Source organism: Podarcis melisellensis (genome assembly GCF_964234715.1).
Source record: "Podarcis melisellensis genome assembly, chromosome: 4".
In the NCBI taxonomy this organism is placed as follows: Eukaryota; Metazoa; Chordata; class Lepidosauria; order Squamata; family Lacertidae; genus Podarcis; species Podarcis melisellensis.
This window is the reverse complement of record NC_138531.1, coordinates 103178060-103205945: the sequence shown is the minus strand read 5'-3', so window position 1 is coordinate 103205945 and position 27886 is coordinate 103178060. Positions and strand designations below refer to the sequence as shown.

General features: G+C 45.0%; 2 protein-coding genes and 1 long non-coding RNA gene across 5 annotated transcripts in view; 1 reads left to right on the top strand and 2 right to left on the bottom strand.

The window, feature by feature from the left end:
- LOC309369415 overlaps positions 1–3628 on the bottom strand; it is a 48194-nt gene extending 44566 nt beyond the window's left edge. The window contains exons 1-2 of the long non-coding RNA XR_014168111.1: positions 2256–3628; positions 393–2119 (exon numbers count right to left, since the gene is read on the bottom strand). This is a non-coding gene — a long non-coding RNA (uncharacterized lncRNA). The remainder of the gene's footprint in view (positions 1–392; positions 2120–2255) is intronic.
- The window catches only part of LOC309369078 (uncharacterized protein), a 421063-nt gene that overhangs the window by 49816 nt on the left and 343361 nt on the right, over positions 1–27886 (top strand). The gene's annotated exons all lie outside the window — the stretch shown is intronic.
- LOC309368804 (uncharacterized protein) lies at positions 11737–27033 on the bottom strand (the record flags this gene model as incomplete). Its single annotated transcript, XM_081909110.1, has 5 exons — positions 11737–14138; positions 19090–19216; positions 25974–26056; positions 26350–26431; positions 26632–27033. 5 exons carry the CDS (start codon positions 27031–27033, stop codon positions 12631–12633), a joined length of 2202 nt encoding a protein of 733 aa, XP_081765236.1. The 3' UTR covers positions 11737–12630.

Below are 27886 nucleotides of genomic sequence, written 5' to 3'. Positions count from 1 at the left end.
TCAAAGTCAATGTAATGCATGTAAATCCTCTCCGATTCTTCTCCTTGCATATTTCATGCCATCACTACCAAGCGATGAGATTTTGGTCTCATTGCTCCTAATAACACTGTCCCATTGTTCCACTGTCCAGTTAACATGGGTTTTAGCCCAGTTTAATCTTTTCAGTCTTGGCTTGAGAGATAACAGTGGCTTTTCCCTTAGAAATCTAACATTTAGATCAGTCCTTGCACTCAACTTCATATTACATTTTGCCATGACATCTTGTAGACACCCAGATGATTTTCTTCTGTCACATAGGCACAGTGTCTCCATTCTTCGATCATCACTTGCTGTTGTGCACCTTTTCCTGCCTTTACCAGTCTGATTTTGTAGTGACTTGAGTTTCCTTATACCTCTTCAACAATATATTGTTAAGGGGACTTGAGGGGGCCTACAATTTGATATGGGTGAGATAAGGCAATGAGTGGAAGACTGCATTCAATACCAGATATGGGACTTTCGAGTATTTAGTCATGCCGTTTGGTTTGCAATCAGGTATGGCCACCTTCCAGGCCTTCATCAATCACGTGTAGGCAGACCTCTTAGACAAATGGGTCTTATTGTACCTCAATTACCTCTTAATTTTCTCGGAGTGCCTTAAAGCACATGTGCAACACGTGAAGGAGGTGTTGTGATGGCTGAGGGCACACAGGCTCTACGCCAAGTTGGAGAAATGCCAGTTCCACAGGAGAGAAGTGGAGTTTTGGGGGTATCAAGTGTCTCCTGATGGGGTGTAAATGGACCTTGCGAAGGTGAAGACGGTGTTAGAGTGGCAGAAGCCCAAGACAAAGAAGGAGTTGCAGAGGCGCTTGGGCTTCACTATTACCAGAAGTTTGTGCCCAACTACTCGCAACTCACCACGCCCCTCATGGACTGTTTGAGAGGTAAGAAGCCATTTGCCTGGATGGAGGAGGTACAGCGTGAGTTCAAGAAGCTCAATGAGATGTTTGCAGAAGGAGTATCTGAACCATGCAGATCATTATCAACTGATTGTGCTGGAGTCGGATGCTTCTGAAAGGGCGGTAGGAGCAGTGCTGCTTCAGGAAGATAGCCATGGCAACCTGAGGGCATGCACATTCCACTCTCGGAAGCTGAACACCTCGGAACAGAACTACACCATTTGGGAGAAAGAACTGCTAGCTATAAAGGAAGCCTTAGGGACATGGAGGCACTTCCTAGAAGGAGCACAACACCAAGTGGAGGTGCGCACAGACCACAAGAACTTAGAATACTGGCAGACCGTGACACAACTAAACCAGAGACAAATCCGATGGGCGCAGTTTTTTTGCTCATTTCAACTTCCACATACAATATGTGCCAGTGCATCAAAATCAGAGGGCGGACGCCTTGTCTGGGAAACCTGAGTACATGGAGAGAGAACAGAAACAAGAGTTGAAACACATTCTGAAGCCAAAACAGTTGCAACTGGTGGTGGCGCCTGTTGTCGGAGTAGATGAGTTTAAGCAACAAATAGAAGGAGATGAATTTGCACAGCAGAACTGACAGCGATACGGAGTGGTGAGAACAATACTGAAGGATTCATTGAAAGGGAAGGTCTCTTGTTCAAGGGAGAGGCGCTCTACATACCAGAAGGTAACTTGCGGGCGCAAGTCATGCGGCAGTGTCACAACAACCCAACAGTGGGCCACTTTGGATAGTACAAGACCATAGATCAGCTAAGGAGACAGTTTTGGTGGCCCAGAATGAGAGAAGAGACTAAGGAGTATGTTAAGGCATGTGACACTTGCCAGCAAGCAAAAACACCACGGGCAGTGCCGGGTGGGCTGCTGCAGCCACTTTTGACTCCACAAGGACCGTGGGAGGCGATTACAATGGACTTTATCACGGCCTCCAGGAAACAGACAGTGGTCTGGGTTGTGGTGGACTTGTTTATGAAAATGGCGCATTTTGTGCCATGTCCAAAGCTGCCGTCAGCACAGGAAACTGCACAGATGTTTGTCGACCACGTGTTCAAGCTGCACGGGTTGCCATTGCGAGTGATTTAAGACAGAGGGACACAGTTTACCTCACAATTTTGGAGGAAGCTGATGCAGCTTTTGCAAGTGGAAGTGTGTTGGACCTCAGCGAGACACCCTCAAACCAACGGGGAGTCAGAGAGAACCAATGCTACATTGCAACAATACCTGCGTTGCTATGTGAACTACCAGCAAGAAGACTGGATGGACAAACTCAGAATAGCAGAATTCGCATATAACAATGCGGTGCATGCGTCGACCCAACAAACATTGTTTTTAGCCAACTATGGAAAACATCCCAGAGCGTTTACAGATCCATGGAGCACTTTGTCAGTGCCAGCAGCAGAGCAGTTTGTGGGGGAGATGCAGGCCTTACAAGAAGTACTGGGAAAAACTGGACAAGGCTGAGGCCTCGTACAAAAAAGATGTGGACGAGCGTAGACAACAGGGGGAGATCAAAGTGGGGGATAAGGTGTGGTTGTCAACAAAGGACTTGCCAATGAAAGGGAGGTGCAGAAAGTTGGAGGCAAGGCGGTTGGGGCCCTTTGAAGTGGTAGAACAGATAAACCCAGTGTCGTTCAAACTTATACTCCCAGCCTCAATGAAGATATACCCTGTTTTCCATAGGGCTCTCCTGTCACTGTATGTACCTGCACACCACTACCAGGAACCTAGGCAGGCACCCCCTCCCGCTATTATGGTAGAAGACCAGGAGGAATTTGTGATCCAACAGATTATAAAGTCAAGGCTGTGTAGAAGAAAGTTGCAGTATTTAGTGTCATGGAAAGGTTATGGACCTCAGGAAAACTCTTGGGTACAGAGCCAGGATTTACACACCCAAGAATTGCAGAGGCAGTTCCACTGCAGGTACCCCCACAAGCCCAAGCCTAGAGGGTGGAGGGAGAAAAACGATCTTAGCTAAGTAGCTGAGGAGAGTGATACAGGGTGGGAACCAGAACCGAGTCCTCTGTGGCAGGCAGCAAGGCCGAAGAGGAGGAGGAAGGGAGCTTAGAGGAGGGGGTGATGTCAGAGAACAGGATTCTTTGACAGGCAAGACAGAAACTGGAACAGTGGAAAAACAGTGAAAATTCCTGAGAAGGGGAGGAAGCAATTAGCCCCAGGAATTCAACCTTTGTACACACAGAGGAGGGGGACAGAACACAGAGAGAAGAAAGTTGTAGAGCACTGAGAGTGAAGCAGACACAGAGTGAAAGGAAATGATCTCTGCCAAATCTCATTAAGCTATGAAAGTTCATGAGAGGTGCAAAAAAGAGCGGAAGATACCGTGGGGGCTTGTCGTTGAAGGAAGGGGCGGAGCTCAGACTCAACATCGAACTTGGGGGAAGACACCGAAGATTGAGCTCTGCAGTGATTAATGAGTTTGAGCAATAAATATGAAATAATTTCTGCCAGAGTTGTCTCACTTCTCTGGGGGAGACCCAAGCCATTACAATAACTAACTTCATGAGTAGAGTTAGAAGAAGTTTTGTAAGGTGGATTTTATCAATTATTGCAAAGTATAATTTACAAATTGTTGGTTTATGATTAGGATTTAAAGGTAATAATTATAATCCCAAAATGAAATATAGGATAATAAGTGGGAAAACCATTAGTTGAGGCCAAATGTAGCCAAATGCTTTCTATATTATATATAAGTTGAATGTTATGTTTAAAATAACTGCAAAAACCAATGAAAATTATTATTTGGCTAAAACTTTTCATAGAATACAGCGAAGTGAACAAATTTTGTTGCATTGCGTTCTTGATTAAATTATCTTTCCATTGATATACAAAATAAGTGGTTTTTTGAGCCAACAAACCTCTGAAATACACTTTTTTCCAAAAGGCTTCCACAATTTGGGCCACTACTGTATATCAAACAAAGCAACATTCAAGAATCCATCAAAATCTAATAATAAATATATTGGTAAATGACAAAAAACAAAGATAATGATCATACACCCAACTCCCTTCAGTTCGTCTCCATTTGTTCCTGAGGCTCTAATCCCTTTTTGTCTCCATTGCAGATTGTGATGAATTGGAAATCAAGAACAAAGGTGACCATGATAAAATCCCCAGGGAGGAGAAGCCACGTAAAAATTTGGAGTGTGGAGAGAGCTGCAGCCAGAGCTCCCATTCCACTTCCCATCAGCAAACTCTCATTGGAAAGAAACCCTATCAGTGCATGGAATGTGGAAAGAGCTTCAGTATGAGCTCCTCTCTCACTTCCCATCATAGAATTCATACAGGGGAGAAACCCTATCAGTGCATGGAATGTGGAAAGAGCTTCAGTCGGAGCTCCAAACTCACTTCCCATCAGAGAATTCATACAGGGGAGAAGCCCTATCAGTGCGGAGAATGTGGAAGGAGCTTTAGTCAGAGTGGCCATCTCACTTTCCATCAAAGAATTCATACAGGGGAGAAACCCTATCAGTGTGTGGAATGTGGAAAGAGCTTCAGTCAGAGCAGCAAACTCACATTCCATCAAAGAATTCATACAGGGGAGAAACCCTATAAGTGTGTGGAATGTGGAAGGAGCTTTAGTCGGAGTGGCCATCTCACTTCCCATCAAAGAATTCATACAGGGGAGAAACCCTATCTGTGTGTGGAATGTGGAAAGAGCTTCAGGAAGAGCTGGGATCTCACTAGGCATCAGAGAATTCATACAGGGGAGAAACCCTATCTGTGTGTGGAATGTGGAAAGAGCTTCAGGAAGAGCTGGGATCTCACTAGGCATCAGAGAATTCATACAGGGGAGAAACCTTATCAGTGTATGGAATGTGGAAAGAGCTTCAGTCGCAACTCCTCTCTCACTTCCCATCAGAAAATTCATACAGGGGAGAAACCCTATCAGTGTGTGGAATGTGGAAAAAGCTTCAGTCAGAACAGCAAACTCACATTACATCAGAGAATTCATACAGGGGAGAAACCCTATCAGTGTGTGGGATGTGGAAGGAGCTTTAGTCAGCGTGGCCATCTCACTTCCCATCAGAGAATTCATACAGGGGGAAAACCCTATCAGTGTGTGGAATGTGGAAAGACCTTCAGTAGGAGTACCGATCTCACTTCCCATCAGAGAATTCATACAGGGGAGAAACCTTATCAGTGTATGGAATGTGGAAAGAGTTTCAATCACAACTCCTCTTTCACTTCCCATCAAAGAATTCATACAAAGTTTCGGAAAAAAAACTATCATATAGCTTTAGGTGCCAGGCAAAAACATAACTGTTTAACGAGGCCTTTGGCTGATTAACATCTAATTCCCTTTTAAATTGTGGTGGGGAGGGGGTGTTACAGATGTGGATTTTGTATTTTTATATTGTGTTTTTATGTTGAAACCGTCCTGAGACCTGTGAGTGTAGAGAATAGGAGCCAACACTTAGAGGCTGAGGGGTCTTTGCCCCCCAATAAGATATTTGAGGGGGCCACCCCCCAGTTTATAGGCATTGCCCTTCCAATTGTGTGCATGCATCATGTGATTGTCAAGACGGACCTTACCTGGCCCCCCACCCATATTTTATTCAAGTTGGCACCAGTGGGTGGGGTGGTATACAAATTAAATAAATACATGAATTGCCTTCCTTTCACGTGTTACTGTTTGTTCATATCCTTATTTATTATCATTTTTAAAATTTATGTGCCCTTCATCTGAGGATGTCACAACATAAACATACAGGATGAAAGCATGGCTTTCTCAAAAACAAGTCAAGCCAGAGAAATCTCTCCTCCCCCTTTTTTTTTTGGATGGAGTTACAAACTTTGTTGATCAGGGAACAGCTGTGGAAATAGTGCATCTTGATTTCAGTAAGGCTTTTGACGAAGTCCCCCGTGATATTTTTGCAAGGAAGCTGGTAAAATGTGGGCTGAATGAGGTAACTGTTAGGTGGATATGACTGACCAAACCCAAAAAGGACTCCTTCATGGTTCCTCATCATCCTGGGGGAAAGTGACAAGATGGGTGCTGCAGGGTTCTGTCCTGGGTCCATTGTTGTTCAAGGTCTTTATAAATTGATTTGGATGAAGGAACTGAGGGGCTGCTCATCACATCTGCAGACAACACCAAACGGGGATGACCAGTATCTTGGGCGAGGTGGAGGTGCTGGTGACCAGGTCTTTTGTGGCCAGCATGGAGAGGAAAAGGTCCATGGGCTGGTGGAGACTGGGCTCTGTCTTGATGGCGAAGAGGATGGTTATGTTCTCCAGCACAGTCAGTGTGGCAATGTTCAGGAAGGCAGGAGAGGATTTATTATTTATGTTTGTGCATGTTGTATTGCCTGATGTCAGAAACATATATTGTCACCTCTTCAAATTTTTATATATATTCATGTTTATAAGGAGACTGCACTAGAATGCTCCCAAATACATATTCTAAACTCCAAATCAGGTAGAAATGTAATTAATTAATTAAGTTTTTTTGTTTGCATTCAGTAAGAAGCCCTCAGCCTACAGGCACAAGTGAGGGTGATTTAGCCAAGATAAGAGCTTAGAAAGAAAAGAACAGCAAAGCCAGATTCATCATTTTGAATGGGCTTTGTGATGAACATGTTAGGAGAACCAGAGCTTACAGGGTTAATAGCTCATGGAGTGATGTCCTGTCCCGGGGGGGGGGGTGTCACATATGGGGTTCTATGTTTAGTTATGTGAGATGAGTTGCTTTTTTTTTGCTGCCAAAGGAGAAACAGCAATGTCTGCTCCCGGACTGCTGATTTATTATGCCGCTGTAAATAAAGCTTCATAGATTAGGAAGAAGCTGCATGCTGAGTGTTTTTCTGCATGCCTGAGATTCCTCCACACAGAGCACACACCGCGAATTGCAACACATCTGGAGCAGAACTGAGGCGCAGCTGGTGTGCTGGATGTTATATTTCACAAGTTATGGCTGCATAACACCACAGAACACCTATCAATGATAGATACTGAAGATCTGGTCAGTCTTCTCCAGAGAGCTCAGCTCCTCCACGATCTTCCCCTGCCTTCCCCCTTTCTCTCCCTCTCATCATTTATTATGACATTCGTAGCCCACTTTCCTCCCAGGAGCTCAAGGTGGCCTTCAAGGTTCTGCCTGCCACCAATTTTTATAATCACAGCAGTCCTGTAAAGTAGGCTAGGCTGGCCCAAGGTTCTCTGGGGAGCTTTATAACTGAGAGGGGATTCAAACCCTGCTCTCCCAGGTCCTCCTAGTCCAGCCCTCCAACTTCTATGCCTGGCTCCATCTTGCATCTCTCCAGCTGCCCAACACCAGCTCCCCCTTCTTGGGGGTGTCTCTGGCTCCAAGGAACACTCCACCACCTCCCTCAGGTTCTGTTCCTCTTCTGGGACCCCTTGAGACTTGGAGGTCCCTCCTAGGGGTCTCCTCCCTCTCCAGGAAGGGCAGGGCTGTCCTAAGAAGATGAGGCAGAGCAGCCGTTGAACGGCTGGCAATGCTTCTCTTTCCTTTGGGCTGGAGCGTTGGATATAGCAAGGGATATGGCATAGCCGGAGAAGGGGATTCCGCCCAGAGCCAAAGCCAAGCAGGTGTCTCCAGGAAGCCCACCAGCAACAGCCCACTCCTGTGGCCTGTCCTCTCGCAGGTGCCTTCCATGCTAGACTTCTCTAGCTGGAAGCTCTAGACAGCTAGGTCTGATTATAACCAGAGATACTCTTCTTCTCCTCCTCCTCCTCCTCCTCTGTGAAGAGACGTGACCCCCGTTCCAAACTGGCAAGCCTGTTGTCCTTGCCACATCTTGTGGCTTCCAATTTCACCAACCAATTAAACATTGTGAGAATAAATTCCCATCCATGTTAATAATGACCCAAAGCTCTCTCCTCTCCCTGTTTACAGTGGTGCCTCGCAAGACGAAATTAATCCGTTCCGCGATTCTCTTCGTCTAGCGGTTTTTTAGTCTTGCGAAGCAAGCCCATTGACAGCTTAGCGGATTAGCGCTATTAGCGGTCTAGCGGCTTTTAGTGATCAGCTGAGAAGCGGCTTATCAGCGGAACAGCTGATAAGCGGCTTAGGGAAAGGGCGGGAAAAGCGGGAAAAACCCGCGGGAACTCGCAAGATTTTTTCCGTTTTGGAGGTGCTTCGCAAAACGAATTTCCTATGGGCTTGCTTTGCAAGACGAAAATGTCTTGCGAGTTCCTGCAGGGTCCCCCCCCTTTTTCTAAGCCGCTTATCTGCTTATCCTCTAAGACGCTAAAAGCCGCTAATAGCACTAATCCGCTAAGCCATCAATGGGCTTCAAATACAAATACAAAATTATACTCTCCATACATTTTAGTTGCATCTTATTTCTCTTTTTTCGACTTCCCTCAACTTGTCTGAAATCCTTCATAATTTAACTTTAAACACATTTCTATTTTGTTATTTACATTATTACTGTAAACTTCATCCCAATTTAACACTTATTTCCCATCACAATGCTTCATTAAAACTTACAAATGTAATCTGATTGTCACTCAGTCTATCATTTTTGTTCTCCACTCTTCTAACGTTGGTAGCTCCTTTTGTTTCCATTTCTGGGCTATCAATATTCTTCCTGCAGTTACTGCATATAAAAATAACTTTTCTTTCTTATTTATCTCATTACCTGTAATACCTAGTAAAAATGCTTCTGGTTTCTTAAAAATATATATTTCAACATTTTCTTCAATTCATTATAAATCATTTCCCAAAAACTTTTTACTTTCTTACATTCCCACCACAAAGGATAAAATGTACCCTCTTTTTCTTTACATTTCCAACATTTGTTACTTGTCTTGTACATTTTTGCTAACTTTACCAGTGTTACATACCATCGATACATCATTTTCATCACATTTTCTTTTATGGTAGTACTTGCAGTAAATCTTAAACCTTCTTTCCATAATTTTTCCCAGTCTTCCATTTGTATATTATGCCCTAAGTCTTTAGCCTAGTCAATCATAACTGATTTTACTTCTTCATCCTTAGTACACCATTCTAACAATATCTTATACATTTTTTGCTAGAATTTTAAAATCATTATTCAATATTTCTATCTGAAATTTTGATTCTTTGTCAGCAAAACCCCTTTGATTCAAATCTTTTTTAAACATTTCATTTATTTGAAAAAAATTCAACCAATCATTAACATATTCCTTAACTTCTTCAAATGGTCTCATTTTCCATTTACCTTCTCTTTTACTTATTAGCTTCTCATATGTCACCCATCCTACAGTGATATTAACTTTCTTCACACTCATCGCCTCCAACGGCGATAACCAATATGGAGTTTTTTGTTCCAACAAGTTTTTATATCTTTCCCACACTTCAATCAGGGACCTTCTTATGATGTGGTTTTCAAATCCTTTATGTACACGTTTCTTACCATACCACAAATATGCATGCCACCCAAATCTATTATCAAAACCTTCTAAATATAACAAATCAGTATCTTCTAATTTTATCCATTCCTTCAACAACAGAGGCAGGATGCTTCATAGTACAATTTCAAATCTGGCAAGGCGAAGCCTCTTTCTTTCATATCTGTCAATATCTTAAACTTTATCCTCAGTTTCTTACCCTGCCAGATATACCTTGAAATTTCTCTTTGCCAATTTTTAAAAATTGCTGCCCCCTTGATTACTGGAACCGTTTGAAATAAGAATAACATCTCCGGTAACACATTCATTTTCATCGTGGCAATCCTTCCCCAAAATGACAATTTCATTCTTCCCCACACCTCTAGGTCCCTTTTAATCTTAATCCAAGTTGGAACATAGTTGTTCTGAACCAAATCAATACTCCTGGGAGTTAACCATCGCTTTACTGGCTGAGGGAGCTGGCGTGCAGCTTCCTGGTCCTGCGGCCAGCATGACTAAGCCGCTTCTGGAGAGAAGCAAGACGTGGTGGGGGTGTCCATGCTGTGAGCCCCTCCCTCCTCCACTCAGGTTGAATATGTGAGTAAATAAAACTAGATATCATAAAGACATAAAGACAGATATCATAAACCGAAGATGGGCCTGGGGCCCAGGGAGTCTCACTGCTCAGAGACGGGGGTAGTTTGCAAATACACATACACACACACACAAATTTGTGCCTGTATTCCTAATACATAACTAAGCATGAAGGGCATGTTATGTGCTTTAGCAACAGCCCTGTAAATAAGGAAATGCAACCTCCGTTGCTGATTTATGAAAAAAGCAACAAAGGAATCTTCTCGGCTGTCCCATGAGGTCTGTGGGGCCCTTCAAGAAAGAGAAGCCTGACCAATGACGTGGTTGCCAAGATGGGACTGGCCATTGTGCTACGGGGGGCCATCCTCCTGAGCCCGCACCCTTTCCTCCTGAAATGGCTCCCGCAGAGTTCATGGCTCTGATGAAACTGACCTGTGTGGACACGGGGGCAGAGAGGGCCTACAGTCTCCTGCCTGGTTGCTTTTCTGACTGGGGGGCTGGACTTGGTGTTGATCATCGTGTCTTACATCCTCATTTTCCAGGCTGTCTTCCAGCTCCCTTCCGAGGAAGCACGGGTCAAATCTCTTGGCACCTGCGGCTCTCACGCCTGTGTCATCCTGATCTTCTACACTCCAGAGTTTTTCTCCTTCTTAACCCACCGGTTTGGTCACGTGGCTGCCCATGTCCACATTCTGGTAGCAAATATATACCTGCTCCTTCCACCCATGATGAACCCCATTATTTATGGAGTAAGGACCAAGAGGATCCAGCAGGGTCTCTTCAAGATCTTCTGTGTCAAAAGCAGATAAAAGGCCAGGAACTTGGAGCATCTCTTTGAGTTCAGCTGCATCCACTTGTGGAAAACCACAGGACAAGAGAGGGCTCTTCATTCTCTGCTTCCTGGTTTCCCCCAGGCAACTGGCTGGACACTGTGAGAACAGGCTGAGAACTGGATTGGCCATTGGCCTAATCCAGGAGTCTCTTCTTGGATTCTCAACCACCTATGTTCACCTTGTATAGAGGTGTAAATAAAGAAAGCAGTATATCACACACCAGTGAGCCTCCAATGTTTCCAAAAGAAGAGGAGTGCAATGGCTTATCCACACTCAGTTATCCACCCTCTCTTTCCAGGCAGAGCTTTAACGCTCCGTGTCCGAACATGTTTTCCCTGTCCTCAAAAACCTGCTAATAATACTGGTTCCCCAGCCACTCTGGGCGGCTTCCAACAAAAGATTTAAAATACCATATTTTTCGCTCCATAGGGCGCACCTGACCATAGGGCGCACCTAGTTTTCAGAGGGGGAAATCAAGGAAAAAAATATGATTCCCCCCCCCAGCTCTGGGAGCAGCGGACAGGCTGCCTGCAGCCTGTGTGATTCCAGACCTTCTCCCTGCTTTTGCAGGAGGTGGGGGAATTTCTGCACCCGATCCTTAGCCTCAGGCATCATCTGAACCAAGTCTGGGGCCTGATCTTGAAGAGTCCCAGTCTGCACAGGTTCCCCTGCAACAAGCACCAGCTGAGCCGAGTCAGGGGCCTGAGCCTCCCCTGACTCCAGACGCAGGGATTACCTCATTGCCTTCAGCTGGGCCATGGCTTACAGCTGCTCCACTACCAGTTTGGTCAGGGGAGGCTGAGGTGGCCCCTCGGTCTAGTAACCCACTGACATCTCCCAAGCTGCAGAGACTAAGGTCTGAGAGGAGAGACCTGAGTACACGCAGGAGAAATACTCAACCTTCGGGCGAAACAGGGAGGTGAGTTGCTGGGGGATCAGGACCGGCTGCTACCCTGACGGAGAGCAGGAACAAAATGCTGCAACCAGTAACATGGTTACTTAGAGGTGTTTATTATTTACAGCAGGCTCTACAAGTTACTATATACAAGAACAGATACAGATCTTAACTAGCTCTCTCTTAACAAACTCCAAACGACTCTTTTCTCTCAGAACAACACACACTCCAGTCAGTAAGGTCATAAGTCATAATGCCTGTGTGAGTTCTCATCCAATGGTAAAGCTGTATCCAAGGTTTCATATCTCCAGGCAGAATTACTCCATCCTTGGCCTTCTGCCAACTCTTAATTGACTCTGTGTGAAGCTGCACAGAATGGCACATAGTCAAAAATACCAACAGCAGTCCCCTAATTAACAAAGTTTCTAACTCCATCCAAAAAAAGAAAAGAAAGAGATTTCTCTGGCTTTCCTTGTTTTTGAGAAAGCCATGCTTTCAACCTGTATGTTTATGTTGTGAACCACTGTGAAATCCTCAGATGATGGGCACATAATTTTTAAAAATGATAATAAGAAGGATATTGGCAAGCTGGAACATGTACAAATGGAGGCGACCAAGATGTTCTTATTTTATTTATGCATTTATTTAATTTCTATATCACCCTATACCAGGGGTGCCAACTTGAATAAAATATAGGAGGGGCTTAGTAAGCCTCTCCTCACATAATAAATCACATGATGTGGTGCACGCATGCCATTTCAATGGCAATGCCTATCAACTTGGGGGTGCCCCCCTCAAATATTTTATTGGGGGGGGACCTGTGGGCCTTTAAGAGTTGGCGCCTATTTCCTACACCCACAGGTCTCAGGACGGTTACAACATAAAAACACAAGATGCACATCTGTAACCCCACTCCCCACCAAATTTTTAAAAGGCATTAGATGTCAATCAGCCAAAGGCCTGGTTTAAAAGGTGCCTATTTGACAGACTCCTAAAGCTGTATAATAGTTTTTCTGACCTCTGAATGAATTCTCTGATGCCTAGTGAGATTGGAGCTCTTCCTGAAGCTCTTTCCACATTCCAGGCACTGATAGGGTTTCTCCCCTGAATGAATTCTTTGATGGGAAGTGAAATAGGAGCTATCAGTGAAGCTCTTTCCACATTCCACACACTGATAGGGTTTCTCCCCTGTATGAATTCTTTGATGTTTAGTGAGATCAGAGCTTCTACTGAAGCTCTTTCCACATTCCACACACTGATAGAGTTTCTCCCCTGTATGAATTCTTTGATGGGATGTGAGATTGGAGCTCTTACTGAAGCTCTTTCCACATTCTGCACACTGATAGGGTTTCTCCCCTGTATGAATTCTTTGATGGGAATTGAGAGAGGAGCTCTGACTGAAGCTCTTTCCACATTCAAAGCACTGATATGGTTTCGTCCTATGAATTCTTTGATGGAAAGTGAAATTGGAGCTCTTCCTGAAGCTCATTCCACATTCCATGCACTGATAGGGTTTCTCCCCTGTATGAATTCTTTGATGGGATGTGAGATCGGTGCTCCATCTGAAGCTCTTTCCACATTCCAGGCACTGGTAGGGTTTCTCCCCTGTATGAATTCTCTGATGGGAAGTGAGATCGGAGCTCCTCCTGAAGCTTTTTGCACATTCCATGCACTGATAGGGTTTCTCCCCTGTATGAATTCTTTGATGGGAAGTGAGATTGGAGCTCTTACTGAAACTCTTTCCACATTCTGCACACTGATAGAGTATTTGCCCTGTATGAATTCTTTGATGGGAAATGAGATCGGTTCTCCTACTGAAGCTCTTTCCACATTCCATGCACTGATAGGGTTTCTCTCCTGTATGAATTCTCTGATGGGAAGTGAGATTGGAGCTCGTACTGAAGCTCTTTCCACATGCCACACACTGATAGGGTTTCTCTCCTGTATGAATTCTCTGATGGGAAGTGAGTTTGTAGCTTTCAGTGAAGCTCTTTCCACATTCCAAACACTGATAGGGTTTCTCCCCTGTATGAATTCTCTGATGCTTAGTGAGATTGGTGCTTTTACTGAAGCTCTTTCCACATTCCACACACGAATAGGGCTTCTCTCTTGCATGAATTCTTTGATGGGAAGTCAGAGAAGAGATCTTACTGAAGCTCTTTCCGCATTCCACACACTGATAGGGTTTCTCTCCTGTATGAATTCTCTGATGGAAAGTGAGATCGCAGCTCTGACTGAAGCTCTTTCCGCATTCCACACACTGATAGGGTTTCTCTCCTGTATGAATTCTCTGATGGAAAGTGAGATTGCGGCTGTGGCTGAAGCCCTTTCCACATTCCATGGACTGATAGGGTTTCTTTTCAATGATAATTCTTTGTTGGAAAGTGTAATGGAAGCTCTGACTGCAGCTCTCTCCACACTCCAAATTTTTACCTGGCTTCTCCTCTCTGAGGATTTTGTTGTGGTCACACTTGTTCTCGATTTCCAATTCATCACAATCTGCAATGCAGACAAAAACGGGTTAGAGCCTCAGGAACAAATGGAAAAGAACTGAAGGGAATTGGGGAGGGGGATGTTCATTACCTTTGTTGTTTGTCATTAACCAATATATTCGTTATTAGACTCTGATGGGTTGTTGAATGTTGCTTGGTTTGATATACATTAGTGGTCAAAATTGTCAAAGCCTTTTGGAAAAAAGTGCTTTTCAGAGGATTGATGGCTTATAACACCACTTCCTTTGGAGTAATATCATAAAATCATATATAAATGGAAAGATAATTCAATTAAGAATGTAATGCAACTAAGTTTGTTCAATTATATCAAAACGTATAACAAAATAACTAGAAAAACGAAGTACAACTTGCTTAGGTTTTCTCAGCGTGTTATGTGATTTCTATTGTTGATTGGGTTTTTTTTGTTTTTTCATTTAGTGAGTTTCTATAATATAATAAAATTAAAGAAATGGCACAAAGAGTTGACTGTTCACCCAGAAAGCGATGTAAAATAGCCAATGTGATGTAGTGGTTAAGAGCAGTAGTCTCTTAATCTAGTGAACCGGGTTCGCTTCCCTGATCCTCCACATGCAGCTGCTGGGTGACCTTGGGCCAGTCACACTTCTTTGAAGTCTCTCAGCCCCACTCACCTCACAGAGTGTTAGTTGTGAGGGAGGAAGGGAAAGGAGAATGTTAACCGCTTTGATACTCCTAAGGGTAGTAATAAAGTGGGATATCAAATCCAAACTCCTCCTCCTCCTCTTCTTCTTCTATTAAGTGAACAAGACGACACTTATGAAGAAATTAGAAGAAAGATTTTGGGAAACATAACCAAAGCTGGCATTTCTATATTTTTGAAGAGCTATAAGGAGACTCGGTCACTACAAAATCAGACTGGTAAAGGCAGGGAAAGGTGCACAACAGCAAGTGACAATTGAAGAATGAAGAGACCGTGCCTACGTGGCAGAAAAAAATCATTTGGGTGTATACAAGATGACATGGCGCAATGTAATGTGAAGTTGAGTGCAAAGACTGTTCTAAATGCTAAAATTCTAAGGAGAAAGCCATGGTTATCTCTCAAGCAAATGCTGAAAAGATTAAACTGTGCTACAACCCATGTTAACTGGCCATGGAACAATGGGGCAGTGTTATTTGGAGTGATGAGACCCAAATCTCCTTGCTTGGTAGTGATGGCATGAAATACGCGAGGAGAAGAATCGGAGAAGATTTATATCCTACAGTGAAACCTTGGATTATGTACCATCCTCCTTACGAACGCTTCGCGTAACGAGCTCCGCTAACCTGGAAGCAGGTGCTTCTGGTAGTGAACTTTGCCCCGGGATGCTAGCGAAAGCGCGTCTCAGGATAAAAATGGATTCAGGTTAAGAATGGACCTCCGGAATAGATTAAGTTCTTAACCCGAGGTACCACTGTATTTCTAAATAAACCTCAACTAGGACAACTGCCAGCATTCCGTGTCTTGTGTGACAGAAGTGCTAAATCTGACAATATACCACTAGTCCTGGAAGACATACACTGGCTCCCTGGACATTTCCTAGCACAATTCAAAGTGTTGGTGCTGACCTTTAAAGCCCTAAACAGCCTCGGTCCAGTATACCTGAGGAGCGTCTCCACCCCCATCATTCAGCCTGAATACTGTGGTCCAGCTACGAGGGCCTTCTGGCATTTCCCTCAATGCAAGAAGCCAAGTTACAGGGAACCAGGCAGAGGGCCTTCTCGGTAGTGGAACCCACCCCATTGAATGCCCTCCAATCAGATGTCAAGGAAATAAACAATTATCAGACTTTTAGAAGACATCTGAAGGCAGCCCTCTTTAGGAAAGCTTTTAATATTTGATGGACTATTGTATTTTAATATTTTGTTGGAAGCCGCCCAGAGTGGCTGGGGAAACCCAGTCAGATGGGTGGGGTATAAATAAAAAATAAATTATTTTTATTACTATTAACACCAAACCGGGAGCGGAGGCTAATGTTGCAGAAGGCAGAATCACACCACTTTATTTATAGTGGAACCCACCCCATTGAATGCCCTCCAATCAGATGTCAAGGAAATAAACAATTATCAGACTTTTAGAAGACATCTGAAGGCAGCCCTCTTTAGGAAAGCTTTTAATATTTGATGGAATATTGTATTTTGATATTTTTGTTGGAAGTAGCCCAGAGTGGCTGGAGAAACCCAGCCAGATGGGCTAGGTATAAATCAATTATCATCATCATCATCATCATCATCTTAACCAGAGGTACCACTGTACATGTATTACACCTACTGTGAAACACCCAGTTAGTGTTATGATCTGGGATTGGATGGCAGCAAAAGGTGTGGGCAGGATTTGCATCATGAATGGGAATGTAAATGCCCCAAAATACAAAAATGAAATACTTGAGCCCAAACTGAACCGTTCCACATGTGATCTTTCCCCAGATACTGAAGCATTTACATATATTTATATAAATATTTACTGATTTATTTTTATTTTATATTTCAACAGGATTCAGCTCCATGTCATGTTGCTGCTGTGTGCAAACAGTGGTTTCAAGATAATCATATTCCACTCCTGGAACGGTCTGGGAATAGCCCAGACCTTAACCCAAACTTAGGAGCCAACTAAAGAAACTTGTTAGTTAGAACCAACCCAGCAATTAATAGAGGCAATAATTCAATCTTGGTTTCACATTATTATAGCTGCAGAAATTACAAAAAACCTGGTTCACTCCATGGGAGGACGTTGCAAGGTCGTAATTAAAGTTACCAAACCAAGTATTAGTGAACATGGTGAGAATTTCTGCACATCTCCTTTTTCGAATGTGTTTCCCATTTCTTCTTTATGATTAATGTTCTAATAAATACTCCTTCATAAACGTTAATCCGGGAAGATTGTTCTTTCAGGGCTCTACCATCGCCATCGATTCCCGGCATTGAATGTGTTGGCCTAGTGTGGGGCTCCGAGGTGAGCTTGGCTGTCTGGCTGGTGTACCGGCCACCTAGCGCACCAGCAGCCACCCTGTCAGGCCTGCTGGAGGCGGTGGCTGGCTGGGCCTTGGAGTTCCCTAACCTATTGGTATTGGGGGACTTCAACTTCCATGCTGATGCCACTCCTTCCTCACAGGCTCTGGACCTGGTGTCTTCCATGGCGACACTAGGGCTCTCCCAGTTTGTTTCGGGCCCCACACATCAAGCAGGCCACACGCTGGATTTGATCTTTGGCGTAGGTATAGATGTGATCATGTCTCCTTCAATGAAGGTGCCATGGTCTGATCATTACGCTCTGAAAGCCAGGATTGACTTTCCACCCCCACCCTGCTTAGGTGGCGAGCTGATTTGGGCTCGCCCGCAGAGGCTGATGGACCCTGATAGATTCCGCCAAGCCTTGCGGGACCTTGCTCCCCCTGGCAACTCATTGACTGAGCTTGTTGAGGGCTGGAATACCCAGCTCCTGGCAGCCATCGATGAGATCGCACCTAAGCGCCCTCTGCGACCCCGCAGAAACCGGGCTCCCTGGTTTATTGAGGAGCTCCGAAAAATGAAGAAGGACCTCAGACGGCTAGAGCGAGTATGGCAGGGTGACCGTGACGGAGCCTCAAGAACATCTTATAGGGTTTTTATGGCCTTTGGCCAGGGCACAGCCTGACTCCCTCCTTTGGCAATCCCCAATGGTTGCCATTACTCTGATTTGATTTGATTTTAGAATGAACTGATTTTAGAATGTTATATCATTTTACTGTTGTTAGGCACTCTGAGCCCAGGTTCTGCTGGGGAGGGCAGGATAAAAATAATATATTATTATAATTATTATTATTGCATTACATTCTTCATTAAATAATTTTTCCATTGATATAGAATTTTATGGTATTATTCCACAAAAAAAGTGGTGTTATGAGCCATCAAACCTCAGATATACACTTTTCCCAAAAGGCTTCCACAATTTTGGCCACTAGTGTAAGTTGTTCATTTTAAAGTTAATGTACTTTTTATATGGGATCAGATTGTTATTATTAATGTTTCATGTTTATATATGTGTTGGAAGCCACCCAGAGTGGCTGGGGCAACCCAGCCAGATGGGCAGGGTATAAATAATAATTATTAATAATTATTATTATTATTACTGCTAGTATTACCTGAGAGTCAATCATCCTGGCTCTTCTCTGGGACGGATTTTGTTTGGCCCAGTCATGTCATCCCCTCCATCTACAATTCCAGTCATCTCTTTGGTCAACCCAAGACTGATAGCAGCAAAATCAAAAACAGAAAACCTGACAGAAGCTACTTATATGTCCTAACAACTCTGAAGCTGACATTTAAGATGCCTGGGCAGTTCAGACCAGCCCAACCATGGTATAAAGAGGCAGAACAGGAGGAAGATGGTTCTCAGAAAAGAACTGTAATTTACTGTTTATTGTGGGGGTGTTAGGTTCCCAGGTGTCGTAGGTGTTAGGATCTTTATCTCACCAGCTGGTCAGCAAGTAGCACTATGGTTGTTTATATCATGTGAGTGTCTGAGAGCGTGAGACAGGGAGTCTCGGTACTGTTGAGTACTGCGACAGAAGTTACTTTCACTTCTGTGTGAGATGTTGTTCTGTACTGCTGCTGAGAGAGAGAGCGGACATGCTGGTGGGTTCTCTGTATATATGGACTGTAAATAAAGTAGTTTATAGCTACTGATTGTCTTTTTCTTCTGCAATGAGATGCCAGAAGACGAGCATACTCCTCTCAGGAGGGAGGGGTCGCTTATCACTGGACTCTCTGGACTGAGGAAGATTTACAGCCAGAGAGAGACCACCGGAGAGACACCCCAGTGTCTTGGGAAGGTGGTGGCCTTCCTGGGCGTTCTTCCAACAGTAGGGGGCGCTGTTGAGCTCTGTGAAAATATGTGAGGTTTGTCACATAGAGGTATTTTTTGAATTTCCAGGCAGATAGGACGATCCCACAGGGAGCCTTACCAAGAGAGGCCACGATCCCACGATTCTCCTCCATGACGTCCTTATGCAGAGCTCTCTGGTCAGGATCCAGCAACGCCCACTCCTCATCCGTGAAATGAACAGCAACATCTTCAAAGCACACTGGACCCTAAAAGAAAAAGGGAAATGTCGTCCTCTGAGACAGCAGAAATATGATCTGCTACAGAAAACTGCCTATTAATTGCTGTGTTGTTTCAATAGGATAGCTTTGCTGCACATTTTGATGACGATGATGATGATTTATTTATACCCCACCCATCTGGCTGGGTTTCCCCAGCCACTCTGGTGGCTTTCAACAAAGCAATAAAAGCAGAATAAAACATCAAATAATAAAAACTTCCCTAAACAGGACTGCTTTCAGATGTCTTCTAAAAGTCAGATAGTTGTTTATTTCCTTGACATCTTATGGGAGGCGGTTTCACAGGGCGGGTGCCACTACTGACAAGGCCCTCTTCCTAGTTCCCAGTAACTTGGCTTTGGGCAGTGAGGGAACCGCCAGAAGGCCCTTGGAGATTGATCTCCATGTCTGGGCAGAATGATGAGGGTGGAGACGCTCCTTCAGGTCTACTGGGCCAAGGCCATTTAGGGCTTTCAAGGTCAACACCAAATGGACTGGGAGCCAATGCAGGTTTTTCACAACCGGTGTTATATGGTCTTGGTGGCCTCTTCTAGTCACCACTAGTCCAGCTGCCATCTTCTGGATTAGTTGTAGTTTCCAGGTCACCTTCAAAGGTAGCCCCATGTAAAGTGCATTGCATAACTAGAGCATGCACTACTCTGGCGAGACAGTACGGAGGCAAGAAGGATATCATCCTATGGACCAGATGGAGCTGGTAGACAGCTGCCCTGGACACAGCATTGACCTGTGCCTCCATGGACAGCTGTGAGTCCAAAATGACTCCCAGGCTGTGCACCTGGTCTTTTAGGGGCAGTTACGCCATTCAGGACCAGGGAGTCCACCCTACACAAACATTCCAGTTTCCCCGATGGAAGGATCCACTTTCTCCTTGTGTGCTGTTCTGGGGAGGTTCCTTCCCAATGCCCTAGAGTCAAACTCAAGGGGCTCATGGCCACTATTTGTTCTCATTTGTGCACTGCTTAGAAGCCTATTCAGTAATCAATCTAGAAATAAAAGAAGCCTAGTTTGGATGGCCATCTGTCTTGGATGATCTAGCTGAGACTCCAGCAATGCAGGGGGTGGGACTGTTGGAGATAAGCAGTGTCCAGTGCACAGCGGAATGATGAGAAGTATGAGCCAACATGCTCTATACTACTTTATTTACAGTTCAAAGCTGGTAAGTTACAGAAAAACATTTTCCCTCTGCCGGAGCAGAGAAAGCGTCATCTCTCCTCTGAAGCACGGAGAGAAACTCAAACTGAAACTGCAAAGAACAGTGAAAAACAGGAAACCAGTGTACGTCACATCCAGTCTGCTTTCCCGTGAGAAAACCCAACAGTACATCCTGTGGAATGTAAACATTGTCTTGTGACAAGCCCTTCCGCTGCTCAGTGAGGGAAGCAGAAACCAACATCCTCCCCCTTTCTGTGAACATCACTGGGCAGCGTGTTCGTACAATATCAGTACAAACCCAACTTCTGCACATAGGTACAGTGTTGATCCCTTGATACAATCTTGGACAATACATCAGCAGGAATTTCATTACCTGGCATATAGGACACCGTTACGAGTCCCTTCTGAATACGTTCCCTAGCATGTTGCACCTTCAATTGCAAGTGCTTCGTGCTTTGCTTACAACCTTCAGAATTCAGCAAAGCCAAACATGCTTTGTTGTCCTGGTAAACCTGGATTGGACATTTGACAGGAATTTTCATGTCTTTGCACAATTGTAACAACCATTCACAATCCTTAAGTGAATAAGACAGTGCATTCAGTTCAGCTTCACAAGTACTTAAGCTAACTGTTGTTTGCTTCTTGCACGACCAATCAAATAGACCCTGATTGTACTTATAGCAAACTCCAGACGTACTTTTCCTGTCTGTAGTGTCACTTCCAAAACTTGCATCTGCAAATATCTCAAGACCACCAGACTTCTGATTGTTAAATCTCAGTCTGTAATGCATAGTGCCTTTCAAATACCGCGCTATGCGTTTCAGAGCTTTCCAATCCTTAACAGTAGGATTGTTGACTTGTCTGCTTAGCAAATTACAGCTAACAGCAATGTCTGGTCTTGAACATCTGGCAATGAAGTTTAGCTTGCCTAGCACACTTCTGTACAGTGTAGTGTCAGAAAATGCTTCTTCAGTGTCATCTACCTGATAACCTGTTATCATCGGTGTGTCTACAGGGTTAGCATCCATCAGGTTTAGTTTGCTTAACACATCAGCAATTTTCCGTGACTGGTGTACTAGTATGTTACCATCTTGATCTCTCTCTATTTCCAGAGATAGGTAGTTGTTTACCTCACCAAGATCTTTCATGTCAAAGTGCTCTTTCAGTTGAGCTAGGGCGTTATTGTACATTGTGACATCTTTCCAAAAGAATAAAAGATCATCAACATAAAACAAACAATACAGTTTCTTTTGCCCCTCCTCTTTGACAAATACACATGGATCAGATTTCCCTTGCTTAAAACCTAGAGAAAACAATACTTCAGTGAGTTTTGTGTGCCAACACCGTGCACTTTGTTTGAGACCATAAAGGGACTTTTTCAGAGCACAAACAAATCCCTGTTTTACCTGTACGCCATCAGGTGGAAGCATATAAAGTGATTCATTTAGAGATCCGTACAGAAAAGCTGTATTCACATCATGGTGACTAATGTGTAGATTCTCCTCTGCAGCTAGCTTGAGCATAAGCCTAATGCTCTCATACCTCACTGTGGGTGAATAGGTCTCGTGATAGTCTTCACCTGGTACCTGAGCAAATCCTCTGGCTACCAATCTGGCTTTGTGTCTGACTATCTTACCATTTTGATCAGTCTTTGCTTTGAAGACCCATTTGCTTCCAAGCAATTTCATTCCTGGAACTATTGGAACAAGGTCCCATGTTTTGTTCCTTTCCAAGGAATCAAGCTCAGCCTTCATGGCATTTAACCATGGCTCAGCTTCCTTTGAATCCAAATCCTGGATTTCTTGGAAACTTGAAGGTTCAAATACCTTCTTGGAGCTTTTAACAGCTGTTACTGCTATCTTAGCAAACTCATCAGCAAATCTCTTTGGAGGTCTGCCTTTTGTGGCTCTCTGTGACCTACGAATTAGCCTTAGGTCTTCAACACTCTCCTCTTCCTTCTTAGGAGAAAAGTGACCTATTGTGAACAATGGTTCCTCCAATTCTTGATCAGAGCTTTCAGAGGGTCGTATAGAGGCTTTCGCACTCTTGAAATCCTCTGAATCACTCGATTCAGTTTCAGACTCAGAATCAGAACCTTCATCAGTGGGTGTGGGTTGTTTCAGTTGCTTTTGACTATCCTCAGTCTCATCACTGTCATCAGGATAACATTGGAAAATTCCCACATTCTCCCCCCACTTGGCATTGTACTCAACACTTCTTGTGAGCTTAATCTCCTTAGAGTCAGTCATCATTATTCTGTAAGACCCTTTCTGATAACCTAGAAAGATACCATGCAATCCACGCTTGTCTAACTTGGAGTGTTGTGGTGAGTGAACCCACATGTCCGAACCAAAAATTTTCATGTGTTTGATGTATGGCTTCTTGCCAAACATCTTCTCATAGGGGGTACAACCAATCGCTGAAGATAACCTGCGATTATAACTGTAAGTGAAACATGAGAGAGCTTCGGCCCAATAACTCTCTGGAAGATTTGCATCATGCAGCAAGGTTTTTAATCCTTGAAGCAATGTCTGATTTGCTCGTTCCGCAAGTCCATTCTGCCATGGCGAGCGAGGACTAGACAAATCATGTTGAATTCCTTTCTCAGCCAGAAAAGCTTCAAACTGCTGAGAAGTGAACTCTCCCCCCCGGTCGGTGAAAAGAATCTTAATCTTCTTACCATGCACATTTCCCAACCAAGCACAGAATTCCTTGAACCTAGGAAAAGCCTCTGATTTCTGCTTGAGATTGTACACATAAATATACCTGGAAAATGCATCAATGAGAACCATGAAGTACCTATTTCCACCCAAAGAGGGCGCTAGTGGTCCAACCAAATCAGCATGAATAATTTGGTATGGTTCTGTAGCTTGCCTACTAGACACCTTACCTTTCGCAGCCATTTTCACCTTGTTTGCTGCGCATGCCTTGCACTTCATGTGGTACCTGCAGGGTTTAATAGTCATACCTTCAACCAAGGCAGGCATTTTAGATACTGCCTCAAAATGCAAATGAGCAAATTTTCTGTGAAAATCGTGAATACATTCTGCATGCAAACTTTTGTTAGAACCTGCAATGCAACAAGTGTCATCTTGCACAACATCATCATAATACAAAACAAACAAACGATCAACAAATTCAGCATACAATTGATAATCATTTTTCTTTGTGATGATGCACTTATTGTTCGTAAAGGAAACGTCTATTTTCCGCTCCATCAGCTGTCCAACGCTAAGCAGATTATGTTTCGCGTCCGGCACATAAAGCACGTCCTGTATTGATAAGTCCAAACTGTGAAGAACAACAGTTCCGTAGCCTTTACTGGGGATAGTGTGGTCATCCGCCTGGTGAATCGCACCTTCCTGCGGTGTAAAAGACACGAACAGTCGCTTATCGTTGCACATGTGATGCGTTGCCGCTGAATCAACAACGAAGAAAGATCTAGACGTCTTCTGGACCTCTGCAACCTCTGCAACCTTTGTAACCTTTGGAGCGTAGCGTGAGACCATTGCCTTGTGCTGCGTTGACCTGGACACCGGACCTTTGCCTTTGCCCTGGCCTTTTCCACGCGATGAGCTTTTGCTGCGCTGCTCTGTCTTGGCCCTGGGATTTCTGCATTCCCTCTTCATATGGCCTAGACGTCCACACGAGTAGCATTTCACTGCCTTCAAAGCTTTGGCGCCATCTGGTGGTTCCACTGCACTATGGGATGATGACTGTGAAGTCTCCCCATTTCCCATGCAGCTATCACCCCGCTGATCTGCTTCACTCTGAATCATGGCAGTATCACAAGCTACTGTGAGTTGAGCATTTGGCTGATCAGTGGTATCAAATTCCCCACTTGCTTCATCCAGCCTTCTGCAGCTAGCCATCATTACTGTGGCAATTGCCTCCTGCATCATCACTGCTGCTTTAAATCAAGCTGCTGTATACATGCTGCTTCTGTGTACAGCTGCTTCAATCCAAAGGCAATTTCAAAACAGCCTCTGCCTTTGAGCCTGCGCTGCTGTTCTCTTTAACTGCTTTGCTTATCTGCAGCTGCTTGAAACCTCATTCCCAAAGGCAAGTTCAATAGTGAAAGTCCCCAAGTGCTTTCTCTACTGCCCTTTAATTCTTGCTGCGTCACATCTGCAGCTGCTTTGAAACAACAGCATTTGTAAAAGTTACTTTCGATTTCCCCCAGCATAGGAAAGTGTTGCTTCTAGCCATTTGCCTGTGCCGCGGCAAAACCGGCTATTAAAAGTTCAAAGTCCAGCCATAAAGCCATTAATTAGAAGCTGGCAGGCTGCCCGGAGCAGTAGCACATACCTTCATCAATCATCTTGACGCGCAGAGCAGATACCGTTGCTATCCGTCTCTCTGCCGCTGTTCCGATGCTTTGCTGGCACTTCGTTTCTTGCTCCTTTGTTCCTATGCCAGGAGCCCGACTTCTGAAGTCTATCCTCAAAACACTGCATTCTCCGGGCCCGGAACCAAATGTTGGAGATAAGCAGTGTCCAGTGCACAGCGGAATGATGAGAAGTATGAGCCAACATGCTCTATACTACTTTATTTACAGTTCAAAGCTGGTAAGTTACAGAAAAACATTTTCCCTCTGCCGGAGCAGAGAAAGCGTCATCTCTCCTCTGAAGCACGGAGAGAAACTCAAACTGAAACTGCAAAGAACAGTGAAAAACAGGAAACCAGTGTACGTCACATCCAGTCTGCTTTCCCGTGAGAAAACCCAACAGTACATCCTGTGGAATGTAAACATTGTCTTGTGACAAGCCCTTCCGCTGCTCAGTGAGGGAAGCAGAAACCAACAGGGACTTGATGACCCTTGGGGTCCCTTTCAACTCTAGGATTCCATTAAAAATTAGACTACAGATGAATCCTACTGGTGATATTGAGAAGGCTGGTGTCACAGAGCTATCTGGGCAGGATATCCCACAGTTCACAGCTGGAGTTAACTCTTTATCAGCAAGAACACGATATTCACAGACTTGGCTGAGTTTCGGGCCTCAAGAGAACAGCAGCTCATTCCCTGAGCCTCTTCCTCCATGAAATCAGTTGCTGAGAGTGAAGGCCCCCGGCTCCCCACAACTTTCCAAGTCACCTCCTCTCTGGGGTTTCTGGCAAGCAATCCAACAGTGCGCCAGTGTGCAGACTGCCTTTGCTCCTCCATTGTCAGACGTCTCCTGGCTCTGAGAGACAAGCAGGGAGGGTGGCTTCTGGCAGAAGGAGAGGGAGCTCCCAGTGGCTGCTCTTTCTCCTGACTCACCTCTGCCTCTCGACCTCCCTCCTCCCACTCGCCTCCTTCCTCTTCTGCCTCTGATTCTGCACTGCATTCTGCCACAGAGTCTCCCAGCTCACTAAGCCCTGTTTCCCCTTCAGCTTCTGACACCTCCTCTTCCCAGGCTTCTCCCTCTTCTCCCTCTGACCGCTCATCCTTCCTCCACCTCCACTCCTTGGGCTCTGAGCCATCTTCCCATCCTGGTTCCCCGGCTGCTTCCTCCCACCATTCCTCTGTGCCCAACCAGTCCATGACATTGCTCCATCCCTCAGCCTCTGTCCCCACAAGGCAGCTTCTCCTGACCTGATCTGGTTCCACTGCCGCTGTTTCACTTCTGCCCCCAGGAAAAGGTGGATCAGGAGGTCTTGCCAGCATCATTCTGTCTCCTGCAAGAGAAAAAAGGTAATCAGGATGCCAGGAGTGCCTGCTTCTCTCAAAGGTGAAACAGAGCATCTCTAACTACAGATGGGCCTTTCAGAAAGCCTTACCTGCTGAGCGCATTTGGACGTTTGTGACCATTTCATGTTAGTTGTGCAAAAATACTTCTCACTTCCTTTGGACCCTTGGTCCCAACTGTGCCCCCCTCAAAAAAAAAAAAACCCAAGATGAAAACAACCCACAGATGAGTTGGAAAATGAACAGAATAGACCAAAGAGAGAAAATCCACCTTCCTCCTTACCCAGTGGCCACTCTCTGGTGTCCAACGGAGGCCTCTCTGCCTCACAGGAATCCAGGTCCATTTCTGCAAAATGATCCATTCCCTGAAAGAGCAACAAGGATTCAAAACAGAGAATGGATGGTGAGAAATGTTAGAAAGAGAATGACAAAGACTTAAAGGGTGTTAGATCTCATTCCATGGATGTCTTCGCAGAAAAAGGATGGGCCATCAATAGAGGAATATGAGATGCTCTCCGTCCTGTTTGGAGCCCCTTGGGAGTATCCAGAGGAAAGTTTCTCTCACCTGCTTTCTCTCCTCTGCCTGACTCAGGAGAAAACCTTCGGCCAGGGCCACCGCCTGGGAACTGGTCACTGCTCCACAGTCCCTCACCCAGCTCTTCATCTCTGGTGGAAGGACAGCCAGGAACTGCTCCAAGATCACCAGGTCCAGCATCTCAGCTTTCGTGTGCCTTTCTGGCTTCAGCCATTGGTGGCAAAGGTGGTAGAGTCGGCTGCAAACCTCTCGGGGTCCTTTGGTCTCCTGGCAGCAGAACTGCCTCAACTGCTGGCTCTGCACCTCTGAGCGGAGAGTGTCCTCCTCACCCAGGATCTTCTGCACAGGGTTTTCCCAGAATCCCCCACTGCTCCCAGTTTGGCTGTCATGGCCTTTTCCTGCTTCAGGGCCAGCCGAGTCTTCCTCATACATCTGTGCCCTGAGGGAGCCTCTGAGAGATCGGAAGGAACCCTGTGGTCTCCTGCCAAGTTCTGTCCGTCTAAATGAGAAGCTCTAGCAAATCCTACAAAGCAAATACATTGTTCTCTTACAGCCCAAACCATGAGAGATCTTCGTTATAAAGAGGAGGAGAAAAAGAAGAAGGAGAAAGCAGCCTCTAGCTCTCCTAGAAGGAAGATTGCAATGCAAAATGTGGAGGCAACTGAAGGGATTTCTGGGAGATGAATCAGCCTGGTTTCTCCTGCCTTCCAGTCAATACATGAAGTCAGAATTGTCTGACAAGGGAGTCATTTGTATCTTGTGGGAAATGGATTCTTGGCTCTGGTGGGGGTCCTCGCCTGGGGGTCCTCAGGAGTTGCTCTCCCCCCACCCCCACTTCAGGGCACATTTCTCCCCTGGTTGTCTCCTTTTCTTGCACTTGGGACTCTCTGCCACTCTCAAGACAGAATTCTGGGGTGGGGTCCCCTTTTCTTTGCTCTGAGGGCCAGGTGGACAGGGTCCAAAGACATCTCTCTTGAAATTTAGGCGATCAATTTATTATGATTATTCTCTTAGATAGCTCAACACACACACAGGCATTGATGTCCAGGTCCCTGGAGGCTCAGTGAGAAGCAGCGCCCATTTCCGGCTGGTTTTCCAGCAACAATCCCTTTGGGACAGAGAGGATGTGGTCCTGGGATGCCCTGCTCTGGGTGCGAGGGGATTGCTGCAGTGGCCTCCGTGGGGAGCTGCCCTGGGAGACACTGGGAAACTGGTCCCCAATGCAGCAGCCAGACTCTGGGCTGGGATCCCTCTCTTTATTCCTGGCCTCTCTTTACCGCCTTTT